Source organism: Bombina bombina, chromosome 2 (assembly GCF_027579735.1).
Source record: "Bombina bombina isolate aBomBom1 chromosome 2, aBomBom1.pri, whole genome shotgun sequence".
NCBI lineage: Eukaryota > Metazoa > Chordata > Amphibia > Anura > Bombinatoridae > Bombina > Bombina bombina.
Genome location: NC_069500.1, coordinates 761,220,503 through 761,246,513, shown reverse-complemented (window position 1 = coordinate 761,246,513; position 26,011 = coordinate 761,220,503). Strand labels below are relative to the sequence as shown.

At 39.3% G+C, this 26,011-nt stretch overlaps 1 protein-coding gene across 1 annotated transcript in view; it reads left to right on the top strand.

Moving 5' to 3' along the window:
• Nucleotides 1-26,011, top strand: part of USHBP1 (USH1 protein network component harmonin binding protein 1) — a 206,876-nt gene that overhangs the window by 113,315 nt on the left and 67,550 nt on the right. The window contains exons 7-10 of the mRNA XM_053702880.1: nt 67-207; nt 4,045-4,145; nt 6,875-7,007; nt 20,240-20,507. Coding sequence (XP_053558855.1) covers nt 67-207; nt 4,045-4,145; nt 6,875-7,007; nt 20,240-20,507 — 643 coding nt within the window. The remainder of the gene's footprint in view (nt 1-66; nt 208-4,044; nt 4,146-6,874; nt 7,008-20,239; nt 20,508-26,011) is intronic.

The following is a 26,011-nucleotide window of genomic DNA, read 5'->3' as shown; positions in this document are numbered from 1 at the left end:
TCAATAAAAATTATTTATAAGCAGCCAAGATATTTTACAACATTTTAACTGTGTCCAAATTTTCAGACACTATGACCACATGAAGCAACTCAATGAGCTGCTCTCTATCACCCTGGAAGAATGTAAGACAGACTCAGAAAAACTCAGCATGAAGCTTGGAAAACTGGAGTCCACCTGCACTGCCCTGCGGCTGGCCCTGCAGTCCAGGTGCTAACATTTTATATTGTAGTTTTACATATAGCTTAAAGGGACAGTCTACACCAGAATTGTTATTGTTTTAAAAGAAAGATAATCCCTTTATTACCCATTTCCCAGTTTTGCATAACCAACACTGTTATATTAGTATACTTTTTACCTCTGTGATTACCTTGTATCTAAGCTTTTGCAGACTGCCCCCTTATCTCAGTGCTTTTGACAGAAATGCAGTTTAGCCAATCAGTGCAGACTTCTAAATAACTCCAGGGGAGTGAGCACAATGTTATATATAGGACACACATGAACTAGTACTGTCTAACTGTGAAAATGCTCAAATGCTCTAAGCTAAGAGGCGGTTTTCAACGATTTAGAAATCAGTTTGAGCCTACCTAGGTTTAGCTTTTCAAAAATACCAGCAAGGGAACAAAGCAAATTTAATGATAAAAGTCAATTGGAAAGTTGTTTAAAATTGCATGCCCTATCTGAATCATGACAGTATAGTTTTGACTAGACTGTCCCTTTAACTATTGGGGAATTTTGTATCACAGCAGTTAGAAACGATGCTCTGACAAAATGCAGAAAGACATTTGGCAGACGGACATTTGGCCGACGGACATTTAGCTGACAGACAGAAAGCTAAAGAATGTTCCGATTTCGGCCGAGGGCAGATACGTTCCAGAGTGCTCTGTTCTAATCAGAGCCTCGGGCGCCGCAACTGCCTCTGGGAACCTTACCATGGGTCCCAGGCCGCACGTTTTGTACTTCTCTTTCTGAGAAATTATCTATCTATCTATCTATCAAATCTATTTATTTATCTATCAAATCTATCTATCTATCTATCTATCGTATCTATCAAATGTATCTATTGCATCTATTGATCTATCTATCTAATCTATGTATCTATCTATCTATCAAATCTATCTATCTCGTGCCGGACTGTTATCTGACAGCCACTTGTGTTTCGGCCAAATGTCCGTCGGCCAATTGTCCGTCAGCCAAGTGTCTGTCGGCCAAGTGTCCGTCGGCTAAAAGTCCGGCCACGGTTAGAAACAGTTCTAATTTAAAAGCACTGGGCTAACAAGACACCTAATGTTATGCATAAGATTTCCATCACCACTGTGCCTGATCCTCCATGTGATACCTGCCCCGGACTATAAAGAACTAGGTAGCAATCAATTAGGAAGAAAATGGAGGAGAGGAGCCAGAAAACACAGTACAGTAGAATATATCTAGGGGAGCAGAAAACCTAAAAACCTAAAAATGCCTCTGCTTTACAGTTCATGAAAAAAAATGGATTTTTTGTTCTTTAAATCATAAATTGAGATTCAAGCCTAATTTGGAAGGTTCATAAATAACTTAGAGACATTGGGTCCCATTTATCAAGCCGTGAAAGCAGCTTCAGGGTCCCGGCATTTCATTTCTGAAATGATAGTTAAAGGGACACAAAACATCATTTTTTTTTTCTTTCATGATTTAGAAAGAACACACAATTTTGAACAACTTTTGAATTTACTTCTATTATCAATTTAGCTTCATTCTCCTTGTATACTTTATTGAAGGAGCAGCAAAGCACTACTGGGAGCTAGCTGAACACATCAGTAAGCCAATAACAATAGGCATATGTGTGCAGCCACCAATCAGCAGCTAGTTCCCAGCTCCTGAACCTACCTAGGTATGTTTTTTAAAAAGGATACAGAGCAAATTAGATGATAGAAGTAAATTGGAAGGTTGCTTAAAATGACATTCTTCATCTAAATCATGAAATACATTTTTGGGGTTTCAATTCCCCTTTAAAGGGACATTAAACCACAAAATTTTCTTTTATGATTCAGATAGAGAATACCATTTTAAACAACATTCCTATTTACTTCTGTTATCTAATTTGCTTCATTCTTTAGATATCTTTTGTTAAAGAAATAGCAATACACATAGGTGAGCCAATCACATGAGGCATCTAAGTGCAGCCACCAATCAGAAGCTACTGAGCCTATCTAGATATGCTTTTCAGGAAAGAATATCAAGAGAATGAAGCAAATTAGATAATAGAAGTAAATTAAATAGTTGTTTAAAATGGTATTCTCCATCTGAATCATGAAAGAAAAAAAATTGGATTTAATGTCTCTTTAAGTAGCAGCGGTTTTAAGACCCTGCTGCTTAACCTGTCTGCCACCTAAAAAATGGTGGATTGAAATCATTCTGATCTGCTCTGGATGATTGACAGCCTCGACCTCTGTCCATCCGAATCATGTCCACCCGTCCTATGATAAATGGAGCTCATTAAATTTATTTTATATGCTCATCATACATATAAACTATTAAAAACTGTGTATGTTTTAAAAAGCATTTAGACTTTTTATTTTGTTATCAAATTATCTGTGTCTGCTGTATTACTCTCTTAGAATGAAACTATTGCAAAATGTACGCTAGCTTCTCTGGGGCCTGTGGAAAAACACAATTGTTCCTGTTAAATAAGAGGAAAAGGGGCAAAATAAATAATGAATGCACATAGAGTTGTTTTTAACTAACTATAATTAAAGGGACATTCCAGTCAAAATATAAACGCACATTGATGAGTTATATCTTTGAATAGAAACATATTTACAATATACATGCATTGGCAAAAATGCTTCTAGTAAAAGTTATCACTGTTTTAGTAATAACATTTTTCTCTGCACGTTCATTTGAAGCATAGCTAGATATTCTCTGTGCACCAGCATTTTAAATACTGCAGCTGCTCAGAGCAGCAGTGGGGTTTGTATTATGTTAGCAATTAACAAATTGCATCATTACCAGATGATACGAGCACCTTAGGCTCTCTAAGCAAGTGCTGTGTTTAAAATGCTGGTGCACGGTGCATACTTAAATACACCTTTAAAACAGCTATAGCTTTTATTACAAGCATTATTACTAATACATGTACAGTATATGACAAAAATGCTTCTATTCAAAACTGAAATGCATCCATGTGGTTTCCAATTTTGACTGGAAAATATTTTGGTCCAGATTACAAGTGAAGCGCAATCGATAGGGCAAGGTGCGTTATCTTGTGCAATCTGGTATTTATAAGTTGATGGTTACATTTATTAACCAAAGCATCTTAAAGGGACACTCAAGTCAAAATTCAACTTTCATTATTCAGATAGAGCATGCAATTTTAATAGATTTTCCAATTTACTTCCATTATCAAATGGTGCAGTTTTTTTATATGCACACTTTCTGAGGCACCTGCTACTACTGAGCATGCACATGAGTTCACAGTGTATACGTATATGACTCTGTTATTGATACACACAATACAGGTTGCTAGAAAGGTGAAGTAAAGTTTGAAATGTATCAGAAAAAAATCTAATGCTCATTTCAATTTCAGAGTGAGCACTATTGCATTTTCTTTTTATTATGTACTTGCTGGTTATGCAATGGTACTGTTTTCAATGGTTCGTTAACGCAGTAGAAACTTTTTTGCTTAGTTCTCAAGTGATATCTGACATTACTTTTAATGACCGCCCTCAAAGTCTATTATGTGAGGGATTTAGCATACCCGTGCTATCCAACATGGAGATATTAGCTCACACTAGACTAGCGCTTGAATGATGATAAATTATTACACGTCATAAATTGAAAGAATTATTCAGTTTTCAGGGTCTGAACGCTTTTACTAATTGAAATGGTTGCTCTTCTAAGGGACTGAAATGACTTAGAAAACAAATAAAAAACATCCCAAAACTTGCACAGAAATTCTTATAGATAGGAATTTGTATTTTTATACATAGCATATATTGACAGACACACAGATTTTTAATTTTAATATATATATAATATATATATGACACTAGAACGTTCCTTTTACAGTGAAAGATGTCTGAAAACTTACAGTGTGTTGTTGGCCTTGGCAGAGGCAAAGCAGGAGATTCTGCTGGGACAGGTGACGGGAGGGGACTTCCTGAAATCAGGTACATACCCCTTAATGCTGCTGGCTCCATAAATATCAAATGGATTGAACACTTGGTCCCCTGCTATCCCGGTACTACAATCACTTATAAGACTGGGAAGACAGAAGAGCTCTGGGCACTTGATAGTAACCGTAATATGCACAAAATGCAACGAAAACTGGGTCTGTATGTGAAATTTAAGCCTATGTGTTACATACAAATGATGTGTATACCAATCCCATAACAAGAGAAGGCTCAAAAGAACAAATCATGCATACTATTTTACTCAACTCCATGTGGTTTTATACACTATGGGCTAGATTACGAGTGGAGCACTATATATTGCTTTGTCTAGAGCAATATTTGCAATCCACCTTGTAATACCAGCGCACGCTAATGTGCACTGGTATTAGAAGTTTACAGCAATGCGAATGCGAGCTCACGTTGGCATTGCTGGGAAGCATTGCGCTCACAAGAGCGTGCTCCCATAGGCTCCTATAGGAGCCTTGTTCTGATGTCATCACAGACGGCATCAGAACCTAAGCATATTCATATATATTTACGTTCTGGTCTATGAAAACATACAGTTCCCATAGACCGCAATGTAAAGGCACAAAAATGTGATGCATCTTCTAAATATAGGCTGGCATAGGAGAGGGCAAACTCTCCTTGAAAGTAAAAACTTCCAGCAAGTAATCTTTAAACCTTTGAGTGCTAATGACGGCTCTGAGCCGTCACAGAGTTTCTCACTCTGGTGCTAATGACGGCTCAGAGCCGTCATGAGCACTCTCCCACCTGAAGGGAGATCTTGGGGCTCCTTACTGCTGATACCACGGCATTTGTGCCTGTAGAGTGACAGGCATCGCCGGGGCTTCACGTGATGCACGGTGACGTCACGCACAATTACGTGATGACGTCACCGCGCAACTTTATTTATACTTAACAATGTTAAGTATAGGAGGAGAGGGCATGCTGCTTAGAAGCCTGTATCTCAGGCATCTATGCAGCTACAGACCCCCAAGACTGTTGGAAAGGTAATCGCCTAACCTTTCCAACAGTGTAAGTCTTGGGGGTCTGTAAAAAAAAAAAAAAAGTTAAAAAAAAAAATCAGAAATTTCAAAAATAAAAAAATAAAAAGAAAATATTAGCACCCAGGTGGGAAATGGCTTAGCAGCCAAAGGGTTAAAGTCTTCTGAAAAGGTACTATGTTGTGTCAAAATTAGTTAGTGACTTTCAATCTCTTGTCATGGGGAATAGAGGTTAGGGTAGGTTAATTAATAGTTTAATATAGTTTAATGTAATTTTAGTATAATAGTCAGGGTAGGTTAATTAATAGTTTAATATAGTTTAATGTAACTTTAGTATAATAGGGTAGGTTAATTAATAGTTTAATATAGTTTATTTTAATTCTACAGGTAAGTTTAAATTTATTATAAGATAGGGATGTTGTAATTTTAATGTAAAGTTAGCGGGTTGTTAGGGGTTAATAGCTTATTTTAGTTTATGGCGATGTGGGGGGCTGGCGGTTTAGGGGTTAATAGGTTTAATAAGTGGAAGTGATGTGGGAGGCCAGGGGTTTAGGGGTTAATACATTTATTTAGTTGCGGTGGGGTCCGGGAGCAGTGGAATAGGGGTTAATAACTTTATTTAGTGGCGGCGGGGTCCGGGAACGGCGGAATAGGGGTTAATAACATTATGTAGGTGGCGGCATTGTCGGGGCGGTAGATTAGTGGTGTTTAGACTCGGGGCTTATGTTAGGGTGTTAGGTGTAAACGTAACTGTTTTTCTACCATAGAAATCAATGGGATATCTGGCAGCATTGAACATAAGCTTTCGCTGCTTTCAGACTCCCATTGATTCCTATGGCATCCGCAACCTCCAGGGTGGCGGATTGAAAACCAGGTACGCTGGGCTGGAATAGCCGCGAACGTACCGGTTAACTATTTGATAACTTTTAAAAAGTGTCAAATAGTGCCGAATGTGTGTTCGGAACATCTGTAATGACGTAAGCATCGATCTGTGTTGGATTCAGACCGGCGGATCGTATGTTACGTCACATATTTCAACTTTTGCTGGTATGTAGACTTTGATAACTAGGTCGGATCAAGCTTGCCACAATTACGCTGCGGAATTCCAGCGTATTTCAGGTAGACGGCTTGATAAATAACCCCCATTGTCTGAATACGTTGGTATCTACAAAAATGTGATGCATCTCCTAAATATAGACTGGCATAGGAGAGGGCAAACTCTCCTTGAAAGTAAAAAAAAGTGTAAAATTTTTAAAGTCTTCTGGTAAGGTACTATGTTGTGTCAAAATTATTTAATGACTTTCAATCTCTTGTCATGGGGAATAGAGGTATACCAGGAATCAACATTAACAGTAAATCAAATCTTATTCTCTCCCCATGTCTCATCCTGCAATAAACCAATTACATTTTAATTGTAATAATAGTATATATACTGATTTATCTGACCAGCTGTATGCAGGCAAAGTTCGCTCACAATTCACATTACTCTTATTTAACTGACAGAAAAGTAATGTTACTAAACTAGAAGCAAATACAAGTTAAACTGTAGTAAAAATATTTCAGTTTAATTTGTGTTTGCTACAAAATGAGAACTTTACTTCATGCTGGAGAGTTTACAAATTGGGCCCATAGTGATTTCAGATATTTTTCTTAAAAAGGGCAGTTTGTAAGGACTGTTTCTAGTATTTGGTGTTAATATTCCATGCTTGCTTCTGTTTACAGGATGGAGTTTGCTACCAAAAGATTTAGAAATTAAAACCAAACTCTTCATGAGGGAGGTAAAGAAAACATTTTGGAAAGAGGAGCAGAAATCAGGAACTGAAGAAGCAGAGGCAAGACCCAAAGTTCAAAGCCGGTATGGCATATCCTCTTTGCAGAGTAGCTTAGATATAGAAAATAAATGTAATATGTAAATGTTACAGATTAATTAGTTCTTAGGCACTTACATTTCTAATACTTTTTAAAGGAATGAATACTAACACAAAGCAAAAAACCCACATGTTTATTAAAGTACTTAAAGGGCCACTGTAAGTAAATATTTTCTATGCCTGTTACTAACTAACTACCCCAAATACGCTTTTTATCAATAGAATTTCATTAACATATCTCTACCGTATATCAGAAATCTTGTCTGCAAATTTAATTGTTTTCCAAACCCACTCCGTGGGTATCCTTTGCTCTGCACCAATCCGTTTACAATACCTAGGTTTCAAAATGGCGCTTTAAACACAAAGTTATTTGTTTAAGTATTTTAAACATGCAGTGCTGAAAATAGTGGGCAGGATAACGTGACATCATCGGCGAATAAAAGATATAACTTTTAGAACGTTATGAAACTTCATTTTGGAGAAAATATAGGTCAGTAGGTTTTAATTAATGTTTATTAACTTTAATATGTTAGTTGTTTAGCTTAAAAATTATAACAGAAAGTAATCCTTTAAATTCCTTTGCATCATGGTTTATATATACCATAAATTGTTTTGTGGCCATATACTTTGCTACCTGTTCATTTCATAGAATTCATTTTTGCTTTTCAACCATTAAAACCCCAGTACAAAACTATTATACAAAGACAAATAAAACCAGTGCACTTTACAAAAAATCCATAACTGTATGGCAGATTATATAATATTTAAAAAAAAAAACAATTCTACTGGCAAATACAATTTACTGCCAAGACATAGTCCCAAATGTCCCATACGCTATTGTGTGCAGGTAGTTTTCCCCCTCTTTGCTAAGTAATCAGATAACAAGGAGCATGAAGGAGATCAATGGCTGATAAAACTCAGTGCTTCATATAAAGGTAATAAAATATTCTTTGTATGTACGCAAAGTGTATAGCGGCAAAAAAACCTGGAGTAAAAATAATTGTATCTTTCCTAAAATATGGTGAGTCCATGGCTTGAGTAATTACTGTTGGGAATATCTCTCCTGGCCAGTAGGAGAAGACAAAGAGCACTACAGTTAAACTGCTAAGTATCACTCCCTTACCCACAACCCCCAGACATTCTCTTTGACTTCGGTGCATGGAGGAGGTGAAGTTTAGGTGTCTGAAGAAAAATTTTGATTTAATTTACAAGTAAGTTTTGGGGTATAGCCGTATTCCACGTCATTCCTTGCAGTCGGGTAGTGGTGGCTTTAAAGCAGTTAGGAACTTGTAAAGAGGTACTTACTGCGTTTTCCTAACAATTGCTGCCCTAGTTTAGAAAGCCAGAGTTGGCTACTCTGTTCTTTCTTTTTCAAAGATCTCTGTGAAGAACTGTGTCTTCTCATACCTTGTAACTGTCTACATGCTGGACAGTGAAGCAGGTAAGTGCTTTTTCTTCCAGTTGGGGAGACCATGCACTTAACAAATTTAAAGACACTGGTTTTTTATTGTATGGGTTACACTGAGGTATGAAGCAGGCACTGTAGCATGTGTAATACTAACATTTAAACGCTTTTAAAAAGAAAGGGTAAAATGTTTTTATTAGGCTTTATTTTCTGACACATATTTACTTGATAACACAATACAAGTTTAAACTGAAAGTAAGGCTGAATTTTCTATTTCAGCAGTTTATTCATTTCCCCTTTGCTTTAAAATAAAATGATGCAACATTTTAAACTGCCAGGTTTGAATAAACAGATATTTCTGGTACTCAGTGTACCAGGAAGTGGTGCCTCGCTGTGTCGCAGCAGTACCTTGAGCTAGACAGTTGCGGTCAGATGACCGGCTTTACTTCATAATCATAACGTTTCTGAGGAAGAAGTTGTTTTTCTCCATTTCTGGGTGATCCGGTCTTAATTGATAGCGGTAAAGCACCTCAGTAATTGAGGTGTGGGGTTGCCTGAGGGGTATTTTAGAAGTTTATTTGATGTTTATTAAATGTTTTTTCTTAACTTTTCTCACATAATTTTAGCTGGGGCTCGATCCTAATTTGGGATAAAATTTATTTATTTGGGATAAAATTTTAAGTGTATTTTTTCCTTGGCTTATTTTAATTGAATATTAAAATATTTGAAACTTATCTGTACAAGTTTATTTACTGTTTCACAACATGGCTGATATGGAGCAAGAGCCTGCTCTCATGAATTCATGCTTATTATGCACTCTAGTGTAACTCTTAGGTCAGTCACGCCAGAGTATCTGGCCGGACACTTAGCACTGCGGTACAGCAGACCTGTGTAATATCAATTGCCAATTGGAGGGAGCAAGACTCCGGAGCAGCCGTGGCGGCAGTAGCAGCGCCACATCCTGATCAGCTGCTTCTGCTTGACTCAAGTCACGCAGTATTACTGTCTGCCCAAAAAGCAGGGAGGCCGGCTGCTCTGCAGTACTGCTGCTATGTAAATCAATTCCTGCCTACCTGCCCTGTGCCTGAGCCTGTCAGTCTGACTGTTTTTACTTTTTGCTCAAGCAGAAGAAGCAGGTCATGGTCAGCCCGACCGCTGCGCTGTGCTCCCTCCTCATAACAACAACACTAGCCCCTGCTGCTTGTCTCCAGTGCGAAGCTAGTTGCTTCAATTCATAGCAGCACAGTACTGGTTATTGTTTATTATTATTTTGATTTAAAATCAGAAGTCCTCCAGGTTATTGCAACAAGATTTGGCTGTGTTAGATAGAAGCTGATTGGTTGATTACTATAAAAAACTATTATACATTTGTATAGATAGTGCAGACTCTGTCAGTCACTCACTCGGCATCTACCGGCCCACCGGGATTTTTCCCGGTATCCTGGTGGCCCAATCCGGCCCTGTTTCCTTCCTAAGGTTGTTTTAATAGAATATAATAGAATCTAATAGAAATATCAATCAGGAAATTGTTGTTCCCTCTCTGTGTCCTAATCCTTCTTCTTCCAAAGAACGTTACACAATTTGGATGTTATACGTGCTCTTAAATTCTACTTACAGGCAACGAAGGATTTTCACCAGTCTTCTGTCTGTTTCTCTGGGAAACGTAAAGGTCAGAAAGCTACTGCTACTACTCTTTCTTTTTGGTTACGAAGTATAATTCGTTTGGCTTATGAGACTGCTGGACAGCAGCCTCCTGAGAGAATTACGACTCATTCCAAGAGCTGTTTCCTCTTCTTGGGCTTTCAAAAATGAAGCTTCTGTGGATCAAATTTGCAAAGCTGCAATTTGATCTTCTCTGCATACTTTTTCCAAATTTTACCAATTGTGATACTTTTGCCTCGGCTGAGGCTTCTTTTGGGAGAAAGGTTCTTCGAGTGGTGGTGCCTTCTTTTTAGGACTGCCTGTCTTGCCCCTCCCTATTTTCCGTGTCCTCTAGCTTGGGTATTGGTTCCCAATAGTAATTACCCAAGCCGTGGACTCACCATATCTTAGGAAAGAAAAACAAAATTTATGCTTACCTGATAAATGTATTTTTTTCCGGAAATGTTGAGTCCACGGCCCCACGCTTTATTTTAAGACAGTTGTTCTTTTGACTATAACCTCAGGCACCTCTACACCTTGTGTTACTCCTTTCCTTCTTAATATGAGGAGAGTCCACGGCATCATTCCTTACTGTTGGGAAATACTGAACCTGGCCACCAGGAGGAGACAAAGACACCCCAGCCAAAGTCTTAAATACTCCCCCTACTTCCTTCATATCCCAGTCATTCTTTGCCTTTCGTCACAGGAGGTTAGCAGAGAAGTGTCAGAAGATTCGGAGTAGTTCCTTATGAAGGGTATCTACCCTTCGAAATGGGACTGGAGTTTTAAGTAGTCTTGTCAGCCTCTCAGTGAGAGCTTTGACGAAAGTTAGAGTCTGGAGATGCAGGGGGAGTCTTTCTGCGAACCCATCTAGACTCGTATTAACAGCTCCTAAGCAATCAGTGTTGACGAGTTTCGCTTCCTGCTTAAATCACTCAAGTCCATGTCAGGAGAGATGCTACAAGACTGTCACACTTGAGAGGCTGTGTTTCTGTTCCACAGCATAGATTCTGGTAAGATTGTTTCATTTTTTACACATATGATAACGCCAGAAGACAGGGTCACAGTGTGGCTCCTTTTATCTGTATGGAATCAAGGGTTAATATCTCCTGAGGGGGATTATTGAACAGTGGGTATTAATCACATACATTTATTTGATTATGCTGCGACATGTGTGAGATGTTTTTTGGGGCTCAGGCAGATGTTGGAACGTGCAGGTTTTTACTTTAGTTTTTTGAGCTGCACAGCTTGAAAGGCTTGGTGCGCTTTTTTTGCTCTTATAGCAGGGGCGGTCCTGCATTGCGCACCATGTGACCGAGTTTGGTCACACTTTATTTCCTCTTGTCCTGACCGTGCTGTTTACCGGAGAAGAAAAGGTTTCTCTGTTTTGCCTGGGTCATAGGAGGTGGTGAGTGCCCCAGCCATTAGGGGTATAAAGGTGCCATTTTTTCTTATTAATCAATAGTCTGCTTTGTAAGCGCAAGCTATTGAGGATTCTGATGTGTTAGAGGGTACTCCATCTTTACCTTAGTCTAATACCTGTCTATATTGTGAGTAGGCCACGGTATACCCGCCCGCTCAACTATGTTCCACATGGCTTGATAAAGTAATTATGTCAAAGAAAGTTAATATGCTTGATACCACTGAGCCATCCACCTCTGTGGAGTCTCCGTCCCATGAGGTGCGCACCCTACAGTCATCTGCTAATACTCATGCAGCTTCCCATAGCACTCCTAATCCTCCATCTAGAGGGGGCCTTTTACCGTCAGACTTTACTGCGCAGTTACAAATGGCGGTGTCTGCGGCCTTTAGTGCTTTACCTCGCCCTGCTAAGCGCAAATGAAAGGTCAAATATTGCTATCCTTCCCAGGGGTCATCAACTAGTTTATTGGATTTATCTGATACGAGATTATCTGATGATGAAGACGCCTCTGATACTTCAGAGGGCGCACTTTCTGGGTTGGAGTCTGCTGCCTCTAAACCTCCAGCTGTGGAGGAACCAGACTTTAGATGTAGGATTGAACATTTACGCTTTCTATTTAAGGAAGTTTTGGCTACGTTAGAGGTTCCAGAGCCTAAATTGCCTGAGGAACCTTTGATTCCTAAATTAGATAAGGTCTACGAGGACAGGGTTGTACCACAAACTTTCCCAGTTCCTGTAAAGATGGCGAATATTATTATTAATGAATGGGAAGGGATTGGTTCTTTCTTTTCCCCTTCGTCTTCCTTTAAGAAGTTGTTCCCGGTCCCAGACTCTCAATTAGAGTTGTGGGGTTCCATCCCCAAGGTGGATGGTGCTATCTCCACGCTTGCTAAATGCACTACTATCACGCTTGAGGATAGTTCGTTGCTTGAAGAGCCCCTGGATAAGAAGATAGAAACTCTGTTATGAAAGATGTTTCAACATTCGGGATATTTGTTTCAACCGGCAGCGGCTGTTGCTGTGGTTGCGGAAGCGGCTACCTACTGGTACGATATCCTTATCTGAGTTGTTTGAGGTGGAGGGTCCCTTCGATGTGATCCAGGAAAGACTTAAGGCCTTAAGGGTTGCTAATTCTTTTATTTGTGATGCAAATATGCAAATTATTCGCCTGAATGCTAAGGCTTCAGGTGTTTCTGTTCAAGCCCATAGGGCACTCTGACTGAAGTCCTTATCTGCGGACATGACTTCTAGTCCAGACTTATTTTCCTCCCCTTTAAGGGAAAGATTTTATTTGGTCCAGGCCTGGACTCAATTATCTCCATGGTTACTGGAGGCAAAGGTGCCTTTTTACCGCAGGATAAGAAGAACAAGCCTAAGGGACAAGATCCTAATTTTCGTTCCTTTCGTTCTGATAAATCCCAACGTCAGCAGCACTCTGCAAAGCCCGAGCAATACAAGAGTACTTGGAAGCCGGCTCAGTTCTGGAATAAATACAAGCAGAGCAAGAAGCCCATCGAGACAAAGTTGGCATGAAGGGGCGGACCCCGATCCGGTTCTGGATCACGTAGGGGGCAGACTGTCGCTCTTTTCAGACGCTTGGTTTGGGGATGTGCAGGACCCGTGGGTCCTGGAGGTCATTGCCAAGGGATACAAGATAGGTTTCAAGTCTCATCCACCCAGGGACAGATTCCTCCTATCAAACCTGTCTTCCAGGCCATAAAAAAGAGAAGCCTTTCTGGGGTTTGTGAGGGATCTCTCCATCCTAGGAGTCATTGTCCCGGTACCTCTCACAGAAAGAGGTTTGGGATATTATTCAAACCTTTTTGTGGTCCCAAAAAAAGGAGGGAACTTTCCACCCGATTCTGGACCTAAAGTGCTTAAACAAAAACGTATCTGTCCCCTCGTTCAAGATGGAGACGATAAGGTCCATCCTTCCCTTAGTTCAGGAAGGACAGCTCATGACCACTATAGATCTGAAGGATGCTTACCTTCACATTCCAATCCACAAGGAACACTTCAAGTTCCTAAGGTTTCCGTTTCTGAACCAGCACTTCCAGTTTATTGCACTTACGTTTGGTCTAGCTACTGCTCCAAGAGTTTTTGCGAAGGTTCTAGGGGCTCTGCTTGCAGTTGCCAGAACCAGAGGTATAGCAGTAGCTCCATACTTGGATGATATTCTGGTTCAAGCACCATCTTGTCATCTGTCAGAAGACTATTCAAAATCTCTTCTCTTTCTTCTTCGATCTCATGGATGGAAGATAAACTTAGAAAAGAGTTCTCTTATTCCCAGTACCAGGGTGGAATTCCTGGGTACTATAATAGACTCCATATCATGAGGATATTCCATACAGACCAGAGACGTTACAAGCTAACTTCCGCTTGTCCTGCCCTCCAGACCTCTTTAAGGCCCTCTGTGGCTCGGTGTATGAAGGTGATTGGTCTCATGGTGTCCAGCATGGACATCATTCCTTTTGCCAGATTCCATCTCAGACCACTACAGCTGTGCATGCTGAGACAGTGGAACGGCGAGCATTCAGATCTGTCTCAACAGATTTCTCTGGACAACCGGTCAAGAGAATCGCTCTCCTAGTGGCTCTGTCCCGATCACCTGTCCCTTCTTGAGACCTCCTGTAAGATTGTGACTACGGACGCGTCTATCAGGATGGGGAGCTGTTTGGGTTGCCAGGAAGGCACAGGGCCTGTGGACTCGAGAGGAATCCTTCCTCCCGATCAACATTCTGGAACTTCAGGCAATCTTCAATGCTCTGAAGGCTTGGTCTCTTCTGGGTTCGTCCCAGTTTATCAGATTCCAATCAGACAACATAACCTCGGTGGCTTACATCAACCATCAGGGGGGAAAGAGAAGCTCCCTAGCAATGAGGGAAGTATCTCAGATTCTGGAGTGGGCGGAGGCCCACAACTGCTCGCTGTCAGCAATCCATATTCCGGGTGTGGACAACTGAGAAGAGGATTTCCTCAGCAGACAATCCTTTCATCTGGGGGAATGGTCTCTCCATCCCAAGGTGTTTGCAGAGATTTGCAACAAATGGGGGACGCCGGAGATAGATCTCAAGGCGTCCCGTCTCAATTCCAGATATGGGTCACGGTCCAGGAATCCTCAAGCGGAGCTAATATATGCATTAGCAGTGCCTTGGAAGTTCAATCGGATTTACATTTTCCCGCCATTACCACTTCTTCCTCGTGTAGTGGCCCGCATCAAGCAGGAGCAGGCATCAGTGATACTGATTGCTCCATTGTGGCAGCAAAGGATGTGGTTCGCGGACCTGGTGGGGATGTCCTCATCTCCTCCGTGGAAGTTACCGTGTCGCAGGGATCTGCCGGAACAGGGTCCTTTTGTTCATCAAAATCTAGATTCTCTGAGGCTGACTGCGTGGAGATTAAACGCTTAGTCCTACCCTAGAGAGGGTTATTGATAATCTCATTCAGGCTCGTAAGCCTGTTACTTGTCGCATCTATCATAAGTTGTAGAGAGCTTACTTATTATAAAATGTTTGTGTCTCTGCCCTATTAATGGCTGGATGTTTTCATATTTTAAATTATTAACAGTAAATGGAATTTAAAGAAAACAGACAAAAAAGCCCATCAAGTTCAGTCTAATCAGCTGTTTCCAGACTGATAAATTGTACAATAATCTCCCATGTTATAATGCATCAAAAATATTTGCAAAATGTAAGTGTAACACATAAACCGATTCACCTGATTCACAAATTGACCAGCCTTCCATATAACAGAAAAAACAGCACTTATCTTAAACCCTGTGTAGTGTGCCCTGGCTCTGTGTCTTAGGGGCCTGATTTTCTAAACCTCGCCACTCTGGCGAGATGATCTAATATGTCTCATCAGTACCACGAGGTCCCTCAAAAACTTTTAAAAAGGCAATTTTTTTCTTGAGAGTTGTTTATCTCTCTATGCAGAGTTCTGGATGGGAAAGAGAGACAACTACATTACAAATAATGCTCAAAAAAGCCCCCAAAAATCTGGTGTGAGATCATCAGGCCCTTAAGCACTATTTGTCAGTATGTTGTTGAGAATATATGAATAGCCCTCTCTAACATTACCATAGTATGAGCTTACATCCCAACATATTTGCTCAACCTGGGGTCATCAACATCCTCCTATCCACCAGCTCTTTCCCTACTACCAGATCTATGTATAAATTACACCTGTTCCTAATTAATTTATTGCAATCAAAAATTGAAGTTCTATCCTACACACATATACAGTCCCTACATATATCTCCTTACCCCCAGCAGAGACAACTATTAATAAACCCTTACATACACAACTCTATACCACCAGCTACTGACCCTCCCTAAGCACAGGCAACTATTAATAAACCCTTACATACACAACTCTGTGCCACCAGCTACTGACCCTCCCTAAGCACAGGCAACTATTAATAAACCCTTACATACACAACTCTATACCACCAGCTACTGACCCTCCCTAAGAACAGGCAACTATTAATAAACCCTTACATACACAACTCTATACCACCAATTACTGACCCTCACTAAGCACAGACAACTATTAATAAACCCTTACATACACAACTCTATACAACCAGCTACTGACCCTCCCTAAGCACAGGAAACTATTAATAAACCCTTACATACACAACTCTATACCATCAGCTACTGACCCTCCCTAAGCACAGGAAACTATTAATAAACCCTTACATACACAACTCTATACCACAAGCTACTGACCCTCCCTAAGCACAGGCAACTATTAATAAACCCTTACATACACAACTCTATACCACCAGCTACTGACCCTCACTAAGCACAGGAAACTATTAATAAACCCTTACATACACAACTCTATACAACCAGCTACTGACCCTCCGCAAGCACAGGAAACTATTAATAAACCCTTACATACACAAGTCTATACCACCAGCTACTGACCCTCCCTAAGCACAGGAAACTATTAGGAAACCCTTACATACACAACTCTGTACCACCAGCTACTGACCCTCCCTAAGCACAGGAAACTATTAGTAAACCCTTACATACACAACTCTGTACTACCAGCTACTGACCCTCCCTAAGCACAGGAAACTATTAATAAACCCTTACATACACAACTCTATACAACCAGCTACTGACCCTCCGCAAGCACAGGAAACTATTAATAAACCCTTACATACACAAGTCTATACCACCAGCTACTGACCCTCCCTAAGCACAGGAAACTATTAGGAAACCCTTACATACACAACTCTGTACCACCAGCTACTGACCCTCCCTAAGCACAGGAAACTATTAGTAAACCTTTACATACACAACTCTGTACCACCAGCTACTGACCCTCCCTAAGCACAGGAAACTATTAATAAACCCTTACATACACAACTCTATACAACCAGCTACTGACCCTCCGCAAGCACAGGAAACTATTAATAAACCCTTACATACACAAGTCTATACCACCAGCTACTGACCCTCCCTAAGCACAGGAAACTATTAGGAAACCCTTACATACACAACTCTGTACCACCAGCTACTGACCCTCCCTAAGCACAGGAAACTATTAGTAAACCCTTACATACACAACTCTGTACCACCAGCTACTGACCCTCCCTAAGCACAGGAAACTATTAGGAAACCCTTACATACACAACTCTGTACCACCAGCTACTAAACCTCCCTAAGCACAGGCGCAAGAACAGCACCAAAGGAATATACATATGTTAAATTAAATATTATTATTTAAAATGTAATATCTTTATATGATAGGTATATTCATTCAAAGGGTATTCAGGTTTAATAAATCATTTTGTCCTTCATAGCTGATGTCTGTTGTCAGAATAACAGAGTATTCCCATCATTCAAAATCTATTTGACTTACTCTTGCAATACAATATTCATCACAACTGCATATATAGCTTCACCCATTTAGAATTATGTAGAAGCTTCCAAGAAATTTTTGGGACTTACCTCTTCCTCTCTTAATACTTTCCCCTTCCTGCCTCTTTCTACCCAATTAGAGTTTTGTAGCCTGTGCTGCAGCACTGAATTAGGATGTTTTTTCTTGTCCCATAGGTCAGTTATTCTTTTATTAGAAGAGAAAGAAAATTTAGAATTGTACTTAACTGGGAATTAACCCTGATTGACTACCTACCTAACTAATTAATGTTCTTAGAAAACACTATGGGGCCTATTTATCAAATGTCTGTCCGACATGATCCGATCAGCAGATCGTTTCCGACAGACATCGCTGAATAAGGACAGCATACGCTCTCCGCATTCAGCATTGCACCAGCAGTTCTGAGGCCGCTAGCAGGGGGTGTCAATCAACCCGATCGTATCTGATCGGGTTGATTGCTGTCCGCGGCCTCAGAGCAGGTGGACAGGTTATGGAGCAGCGGTCTTGATAAATAGGCCCCTATGCATTGAGAAGACGTTTCCTCACAACAGTTATTCTGCTTCAAGGAGGGTACTGTGTGGACTCTTGTAAGAAGAACCTTAAAGGGACATTATACACTCGTTTTTTTTCTTTGCATAAATGTTTTGTAGATGATCTATTTATATAGCCCATAAAGTTTGTTTGTTTTTTTAAATGTATAGTTTTGCTTATTTTTAAATAACATTGCTCTGATTTTCAGACTCCTAACCAAACCCCAAAGTTTTAGGAGAATACCGAGGTATACCTACTCCAGCTTGCTCCTGTTTGTGTAAAGATTCTTTTCATATGCAGAGGAAGGAGGAGGGGGGTGTCTGATATTTTCCACTTGCAGTGGGTGTTCCAGTAACCTTTAAAAAAGAGCTAAACTGGGGGCTTCTAAGTAAGTTTTTAAACGGTTTTATACTGGATTTTTATATTGGTATCTGTGCTCATTATTCTTTATAGTAGTGTCTACTGCATGCAGTTATATGAAAATTGGTGTATACTGTCCCTTTAAGGGGAAGAAAGAAGGCAAACATCCAGATAAAAAAATTCTTGTTTTTGGAAGTAAAGTTGAGTAACAATGGCTTCAATCAGGACTCAAGAAGCGGCATGACAATGTTGGAGCCAGTATAAAAGTAGGGGGTGAGGGGTGATATTTAAAAAAAAAAAATTGTGTATGAGTTGTTTTTAAGAGGGGCATCAGGGTCTGTGGTAGAATATTTCCTTAGATAGGAAAGGTTATGTAGAACTGCTTGAAATGGTAGTTGGTGCACTGGAGTTGCTAGTGGTACTGGGGGGGCAGGATTGCTAGTGGTATGGGGGCTAATAATATTGCTTGTTGGCGGGGTTGCTAATGGACAGGTGGCCAGGGATGCTAATGGTAGGGGGGTTAGAGTTGTTTTTCAATGTATTTCAAGCTTTTAAAATGCTTTGCCTAGTTTTCAAGCTCATTATTCCTTGGTACTTTTTTTTGCAGGTTCATCATAATTCTTTTGAACTTATTATATACAGGTACATGTATTTTTATTGAGGTTATCAACTTTGGAAACAATTCAACTCAGCTTTGTCACAAATAGCAGAATGTCACAAATTTTGAAATCTGCTGTAGCTTCTGCCTTTTCTTATTTTTCAATATAAGCAGGTTTTTGAATTCTCTACATTTCTAATGACAAAGGAAATTCTCAGAATATCCACATTCATATAGTTGTTCTGTCATTCTATATTAAGCCAAATAATGTAAAGGATGCTCTTCTGTATAGTATTGATTACAAATAATAGGGTTTTCAATGAAGAATTTTGTTTACTTTAGAGGGATTATAGAAATGTAATTAATTGTAACAAAAATATACATACAACACGTTTACATAAATTATCCTTCAACTGAACAATGTTTTAATTAGATGTGTGCTATTCTTTTAGCTAGTACATGTGCCAGTATCTTCTGACTACTTGCCGCATTTCGGCAACTGCCTTCTGTTACCTACATCTCCAGACATATGCTGAGAGAAGAGGAACGTTGATATGTATAAATTAAAGTACCGAAAAATAACTTATATTTAAGACACATAAGTATTGTGGCCCCTGGACCCTAAGTCTGATCTAGAAGCTACCAAGCTATATTGTTTTGGAGATAAGGTTAAATGGACACTAAAGATACAATAAAGATGTCATAATTTAGACAGAACATGATGCTTAAAAAAATAAATATTTTTTTTTATTTTCCTTATAAAATTGTGCACAGTTTTTATATGCACACTTTGTGAGGCACCAACTCCTAATCAGCATGTATACATATGAGTCTGTGATTTGCTGATGGCTGATTCAGGGGGCAGGGAACTGGAAGGATTTTAAAATTTTGTCTGAGAAAATTTTACTGCACATTTGAAATTCAGAGTGCTATTGCATTGTCTTTTTAATGTGCATTTGTTGATTATGTAATTCTGTTGTATTTAATGGTCCTTTAAGGCTCATTCCACTATATACATAGGTTCATCATAAACATAAACAATTTTGTAAGGCAGCAGTATTGTCATTCTTGCATATATTTGCAAAATATTACCAGTTCAGTGTATTCTTTATGCAATTATATTTCTTTCTCATTTTCTTGCTAAATTGTTCTAAGTTTGGTGTGGTATTGATTATGGGTTGGTAGGAGTGGGATAGTACTTAAAGGGGAGTTTTGGGAAGTCTCTACCTAACTCCAACTGGTATGGAGCTAATAAATTGTGACAAATATATCATTGCTTCACATATGAAGAAACTATAACTATAGATCTTGTTTTTAAAGCAGACACATCCCTTAAGTCTACCCTGTATAACTGCACAATCTGTTACAGGATGTATGCACCCTGGCTCAGTGAGGAAGAGGAGCAAACTTTAAAAGACTACATACGGTCTCTGAAGTGGGACCTGGCTTCCATAACCCTTCTGGGACACACATCCACAGGTCAGGATAGCACCTCTCCAACGAAGGAAGTGGCCCAACTCGCTGGCGTAATCAAGACAAAGGTGGATGACGTCATCAAAGCATCAGCTGAAGTTTCCACAAGCGTGGAAGAAAAACCTGAGCGGGATCACATTTTACATGATCTGACTAATGCCAGGGTAAGGAATTGGTCCTTATTTGTCCATTCGTCAGTTGTGCTGAAAGACCTCTGAGGACCTCTCAACTGGCAAGCACCTATAAAAAATTAAAAGGGCATGAAACCCATATTTTTTCTGTCATGATTCAGATAGAACATAAAATGTTTAACAAGTTTACAATTTACTTCTATTATATAACTTGCTTCATTCTCTTGGTATCCTTTGTTGAAGGAACAGCAATGCACTACTGTGAGCTAGCTGCACACACTGGGTGAACCACTGACAACAGGCATATATGTGCAGCCAGTATCTGCGTTGCTGCTCCTGAGCCTACCTAGTTATGTTCTTCAAAAGAGGACACCAAGAGAACAAAGCATATTAGATAAAATAAAATTGGAATGCTCTGTCTAAATCATGAACGTTTCATTTTGACTTTGTTGTTCCTTTAATGCATATTTAGATTAAATGTTTATTATATTACTGCTGATTTAATGATATACTCTTGATTAGTCCCAGCCTAACCGTACAAAGAGGTATAAAATGGGTATCAAGCTACAATATGTTTTATAATTCTTTTAAAATGACATATGGTAATTACATATTTTTGTATGAAAAAGTGGTTCAAAATTACAAAAATTACTTTTTAATCACTGATCGGTGGAAGCAAACTGAAAAAATAGGGAACTCCCTATGATATACTTAGGTTGGGTGACTTGAATTAACAAATTATTCTATATTCTGAAACCTGGAATCAGATTAATAATTGTTAGAGCAGATGGTCACGTTTGAGTTTATAACAGGTGAAAAGGTCTCATATATTCAAAGTGCATAAAAGAGAGCAAATACAGAAAGCTAACCCAAGTGTCCATGTGCTGTGTCATATGCCCAAAATATATTACAAATAAATCTGTGTGCCAATGTAATTAAAAAAAAATTGTGGCAAGTTTCATCTATACATGGCCAGATTATAAGTAGCGCTCTAACAGTTGCTTGTGTTGGGTTTAGAGCTTATATTACAAGTTGAAAGTAAACACGAACGCGTGAGCACAATCGCGATTTACTCTTCAATGAATCAGAGCTCTGGTTAACTGTTTTGCAAAACAAAAAAGTTGCACAAAACACATAAAAATACATTAAAGGGATGTGAAACCCAAATTTTTTCTTTCATGCTTAAGATAGAGCATGCCAGCGGCGAGGCCGAGGCTATTCTAACAAGCCTGCAGGAGGGAGAGAGGGTCTAATAGTGTGGTCTTGCCGTTTGCAGCAAGGCCCGCGCTATAGCAAGCAGGGCAAACCCTTAACGACCAGAGACGTACAAGGTACGTTGCAGTCGTTAAGGGGTTAAGAATAAATAGAACATATTCTGCTATGTGAAAAACATTGGAATGTGAACTATTAATATTTTATGTCGGGTTATCACACTCAAGAATATGTGGTCGGGTTTGCGCGCAAGTAGGGTGTTGTTTTTTTTTCTATTTTTTTGCTACATTGACTTCTATGGGGGAATACGTTAATGTGCGCTTGATATTCTAACCGGCTTTGGAGTGTGCTGAGCGCATGGCAGAGAGCCCGAGCCCCACCAGACTGCCACTATACAAAATATAAATATATTTTCAAACTTCCCACCATGTAAAAAAGCACATGCGCATCACAGTGAATGCTATAGTGCGCGCAGGCTTTTTGGGATATGCAGCGGATGTGATGTTAGCGGCTTTGGAGGTTGTGAACGTCTAAGGAGTCTGTTGTGGCTGACTGTGAGCAGTGGATAAGTGGAGTCGGCACTATTCCCCTTATGGCTTGGTGGAATGGAAAAGCTGAGCGTCTCTTACAAGTTACCCAAAGCTTACAGCACAGGATTCATCGGCTGTATGAAGGATGTTATAGTAGATCAGCAAGATCTTCACCTGGTGGAAGATGCATTGAACAACCCCCCTATACTATATACTGCTCAGCCAAATAATTTGGGACCCACTTCTCTTCCTCTCTACATCCTACTCCCTCTTTCCCTCCTTTATTTTCTATTTTTGTAAACTTATTGCTTTTTATATTTTGTGTGGGGGGAGGAAGGAGAATGCAAACTCTGTACGTATGTGTATGTGAGTATGTGTTGATTTTTAATTGGGGGTGAAAATACAGTAGGTGTTCAGTGCAGAACGAAGCTGGTATGTTAAAGCAATTTATATGTGATGATGCCTTATAGCATCACAATCAGGGATTACAGGGGAAGATTGCACATTTAGTGTGTGTATGTGAGCGCATGCATTTTGCCCCTGATGTCTCTGAAGTATGGTACACTAAGCTTGGGCCATGCACGGTTTATGTGAGATGCTGCTTGTTTTGCGTGTACCAAGGAATTGTGCTATTTGAATGAGTGGTTGTTTCCATTGTTGATTGCTTTGCATGTCTGAGACTTTAAAACATAGAGGAGAAAGGGACCCTGATGTTTTATAGTGGCCTTCTTGAGTGTGCATTGTGAGGTCTTTATGATTCCTCTGAATCCCAGCCCACAAGGAGCTGTAAACCAATGCCCTTTTGTTCAGAAACATTTTCCCCAAAGGGGCTGTACAATCCTATTTTTGTGTTTGATTGTGAAGCACTGTCACATCAGAATGTGGTTCAAACAGGCAACCCTCTGGTTCCACCTGTACAATTATCGCATAGTGTGTTCAAAATTATATATATATATTTTTTTAGTTCAGTGTAATTTAAAATATCCCTAACCTAGTCAATTCCTTGGTGTAATCTGCACCAAGGGAAGTACTTAATCCCTTCTGGGACAGGGTGTTTATTAAACCTACCAAGGTTATTTTCATTTTTGCCTTCTTAGTTGTATAGGATCATTACAGAAATATTTTTTAACCGTAAACGTTAACCTGGTTACTTTTAACAACATTAGGCATTTGATGTAGGATTTTAACTTTATAGAAATCAGGAAACATCTCTAGTTGCAAAATGAGGCATTTGTTTTAGATATCCTTAGAAAGATAACGTAACCAAATGTCACTTTGTACCCCAAGGATAAGGATAACTAAATAAAATGTGTTTTATTGTGCATACAAAAATAAGGATCATAGTTTGACAGCATAGACATTATTGACATGACTACACCTTTGTTTAGTTACAATGTTTATGAATTTGCTATGTAGAGAAATTCTCTGTTGCTTGTGTACTTAGCGCTGCGGAATCTGCTTTCGCTCTACAAATAACCAATAATAATAATAATGGGATGACTACGCTTGTGCACAGCTGGTTTCTTTATTTTACATGCAAGGTGGGAAACTTGAGTCCTGAGCACGCGGCCACTACACAAAGCACAGATCGAGGCTGAGTGACAGAGGTAGTGAGTTGGGACTTGGGGGGGGGGGACAGACGCAATCTTCTAACGAGGGAGTGAAACAGGCACAAATTTCCATCGAGGGGGACACAGATGCAATCTCAGGACGAGAGGGGGACACAGGCACAAGCATCTGACGACGGAGGGAAACAGGTGCAAGCTTCTACTGAGGGGGACACAGAGATGCAATCTCCTAAAAAAGAGGGAAACACAGGTGCAAGCTTTTATTAGGGAGGGACACAGACTCAAGCTGAACCTACCCTGTAAGTACTAAACCAGTATTAACATTGTTCTGCTGCACAAGCCTTAATGTCACTGGTCAGCGACCACAGCGACCACAGCACCTGGATTTCCCTGATCACTCACCAGTTAGGGATCAGTATGACAGTGTATTATATATATGTTTGTGTATATATATATATATATATATATATATATATATATATATATTTATATATCCTAAGTAATAAGCAACAGCTGTAATATTCAGAATTATTAGGGCCATTAAACATAAATTGCTGCATTAAATTAAGTGCATTTTGATATCAGATTTTTCTCAATAAATATAAAAAATGAAAAGCTAATTTTGCAATGAACTATGGTGTGTAGATATGGCTGTGTCACTGCTAATTTAGTCAGACATCTCCCTGTTGTATAGCAGAATCATTAGAACCAAGTTCACTTTTTATTGAGGTTCTTAAAAACAAACAATGAGTTAAGTTCAAAGTGTGAACTATTTATTACTGGATAAAAACATTGCAATAAAGGGGCTTTGATATAAGAATTATGTGTGAAAAGACTTTGACATGTATATTTATTATTTAAAGGGACATTAAACCCAATTTTTTTCTTTCATGATTCAGATAGAAAATACCATTTTAAACAACTTTCTAATTTACTTCTAGTATCTAATTTGCTTCATTCTCTTAATATTCGTACCTGAAAAGCATATCTAGATTGGCTCAGTAGATTCTGATTGGTGGCTGCACATAGATGTCTCATGTGATTGGCTCACCAATGTGCATTGCTATTTCTTTAACAAAGGATAGCTAAAGATTGCAGCAAGTTAGATAATAGAAGTAAATTGGAATGTTTAAAAAAAATTGTATTCTCTATTTGAATCATGAAAGAAAAATTTGGAGTTTAGTGGCTCTTTAATTCCACTATTTTCCTCCAATTTTTCCTGTTTTGTTTTCACTCCACTGCCCTAGAAATGCTGGAACATTATACACAGTGATTGCTGGATCACTGCAGGAGCTCATTTTATATCTGCCAATACATTCCAGTATTTCTAGGGCAGTGTGTGTGCATTGTCTGCATGTGTATGTGTTTGTTGTTTTGTTGAGTTGTGCGTTTGTGGTATAGCTGTACCGCAAGCCTTTTAGCCTGTACCGCAACGTCAGTCCCGCACTCGTGAAAATTAAGTTTTTTCATGGGATTCCCATAGCGCTGCCATTACGAGTTTTCCGGTGAGGCTAAAAAAACCTGCATTACACCCTAAAACGAGAGGATCCGTACCGCCATCTAAAAGCAGTAGCTATGAGTTTTACGCTACAAATCTGTAACATAAAACTCATAACTAAACTGATACAAAGTGCGCTAAACACCCATAAACTACCTATTAAACCCTAAACCGAGGCCCTCCCGTATTGCATACACTATATTAAATTTATTAACCCCTAATCTGCTGCTTCCGACATTGCCGCCACCAAAAATAATTATTAACCCCTATTCCGCCGTTCTTCAACATCGTCACCACTATCATAAAGTTATTAACCCCTAAACCGCCGCCCTCCCGTGTGGCAAACACTATTTAAATATTATTAACCCCTAATCTGTTGTCCGCCCCCACTATACTTAAATTATTAAGCCCTACACCGCCACCACTATAATAAACCTATTAACCCCTAAACCGCAAGCCCCCCACATGAAATATACTAAAGTAAACTATTAACCCCTAAACTGAAAGCCCCCACATCGCAATAGACTAAATTAAACTAGTAACCCCTAAACCTAATGCCCCCCTAACTTTAGATTAAAATTACAATTTCTCTAACATTAATTAAATTAAAACTTAGCTGTCAAATTAAAAAAACTAAGTTTAAACTAACAATTAAACTAATATAATTATTAAACTAAAATTAATCCTAACACTACTCTAAAACTTACAAAGTATCTAATTTCAAAAAAT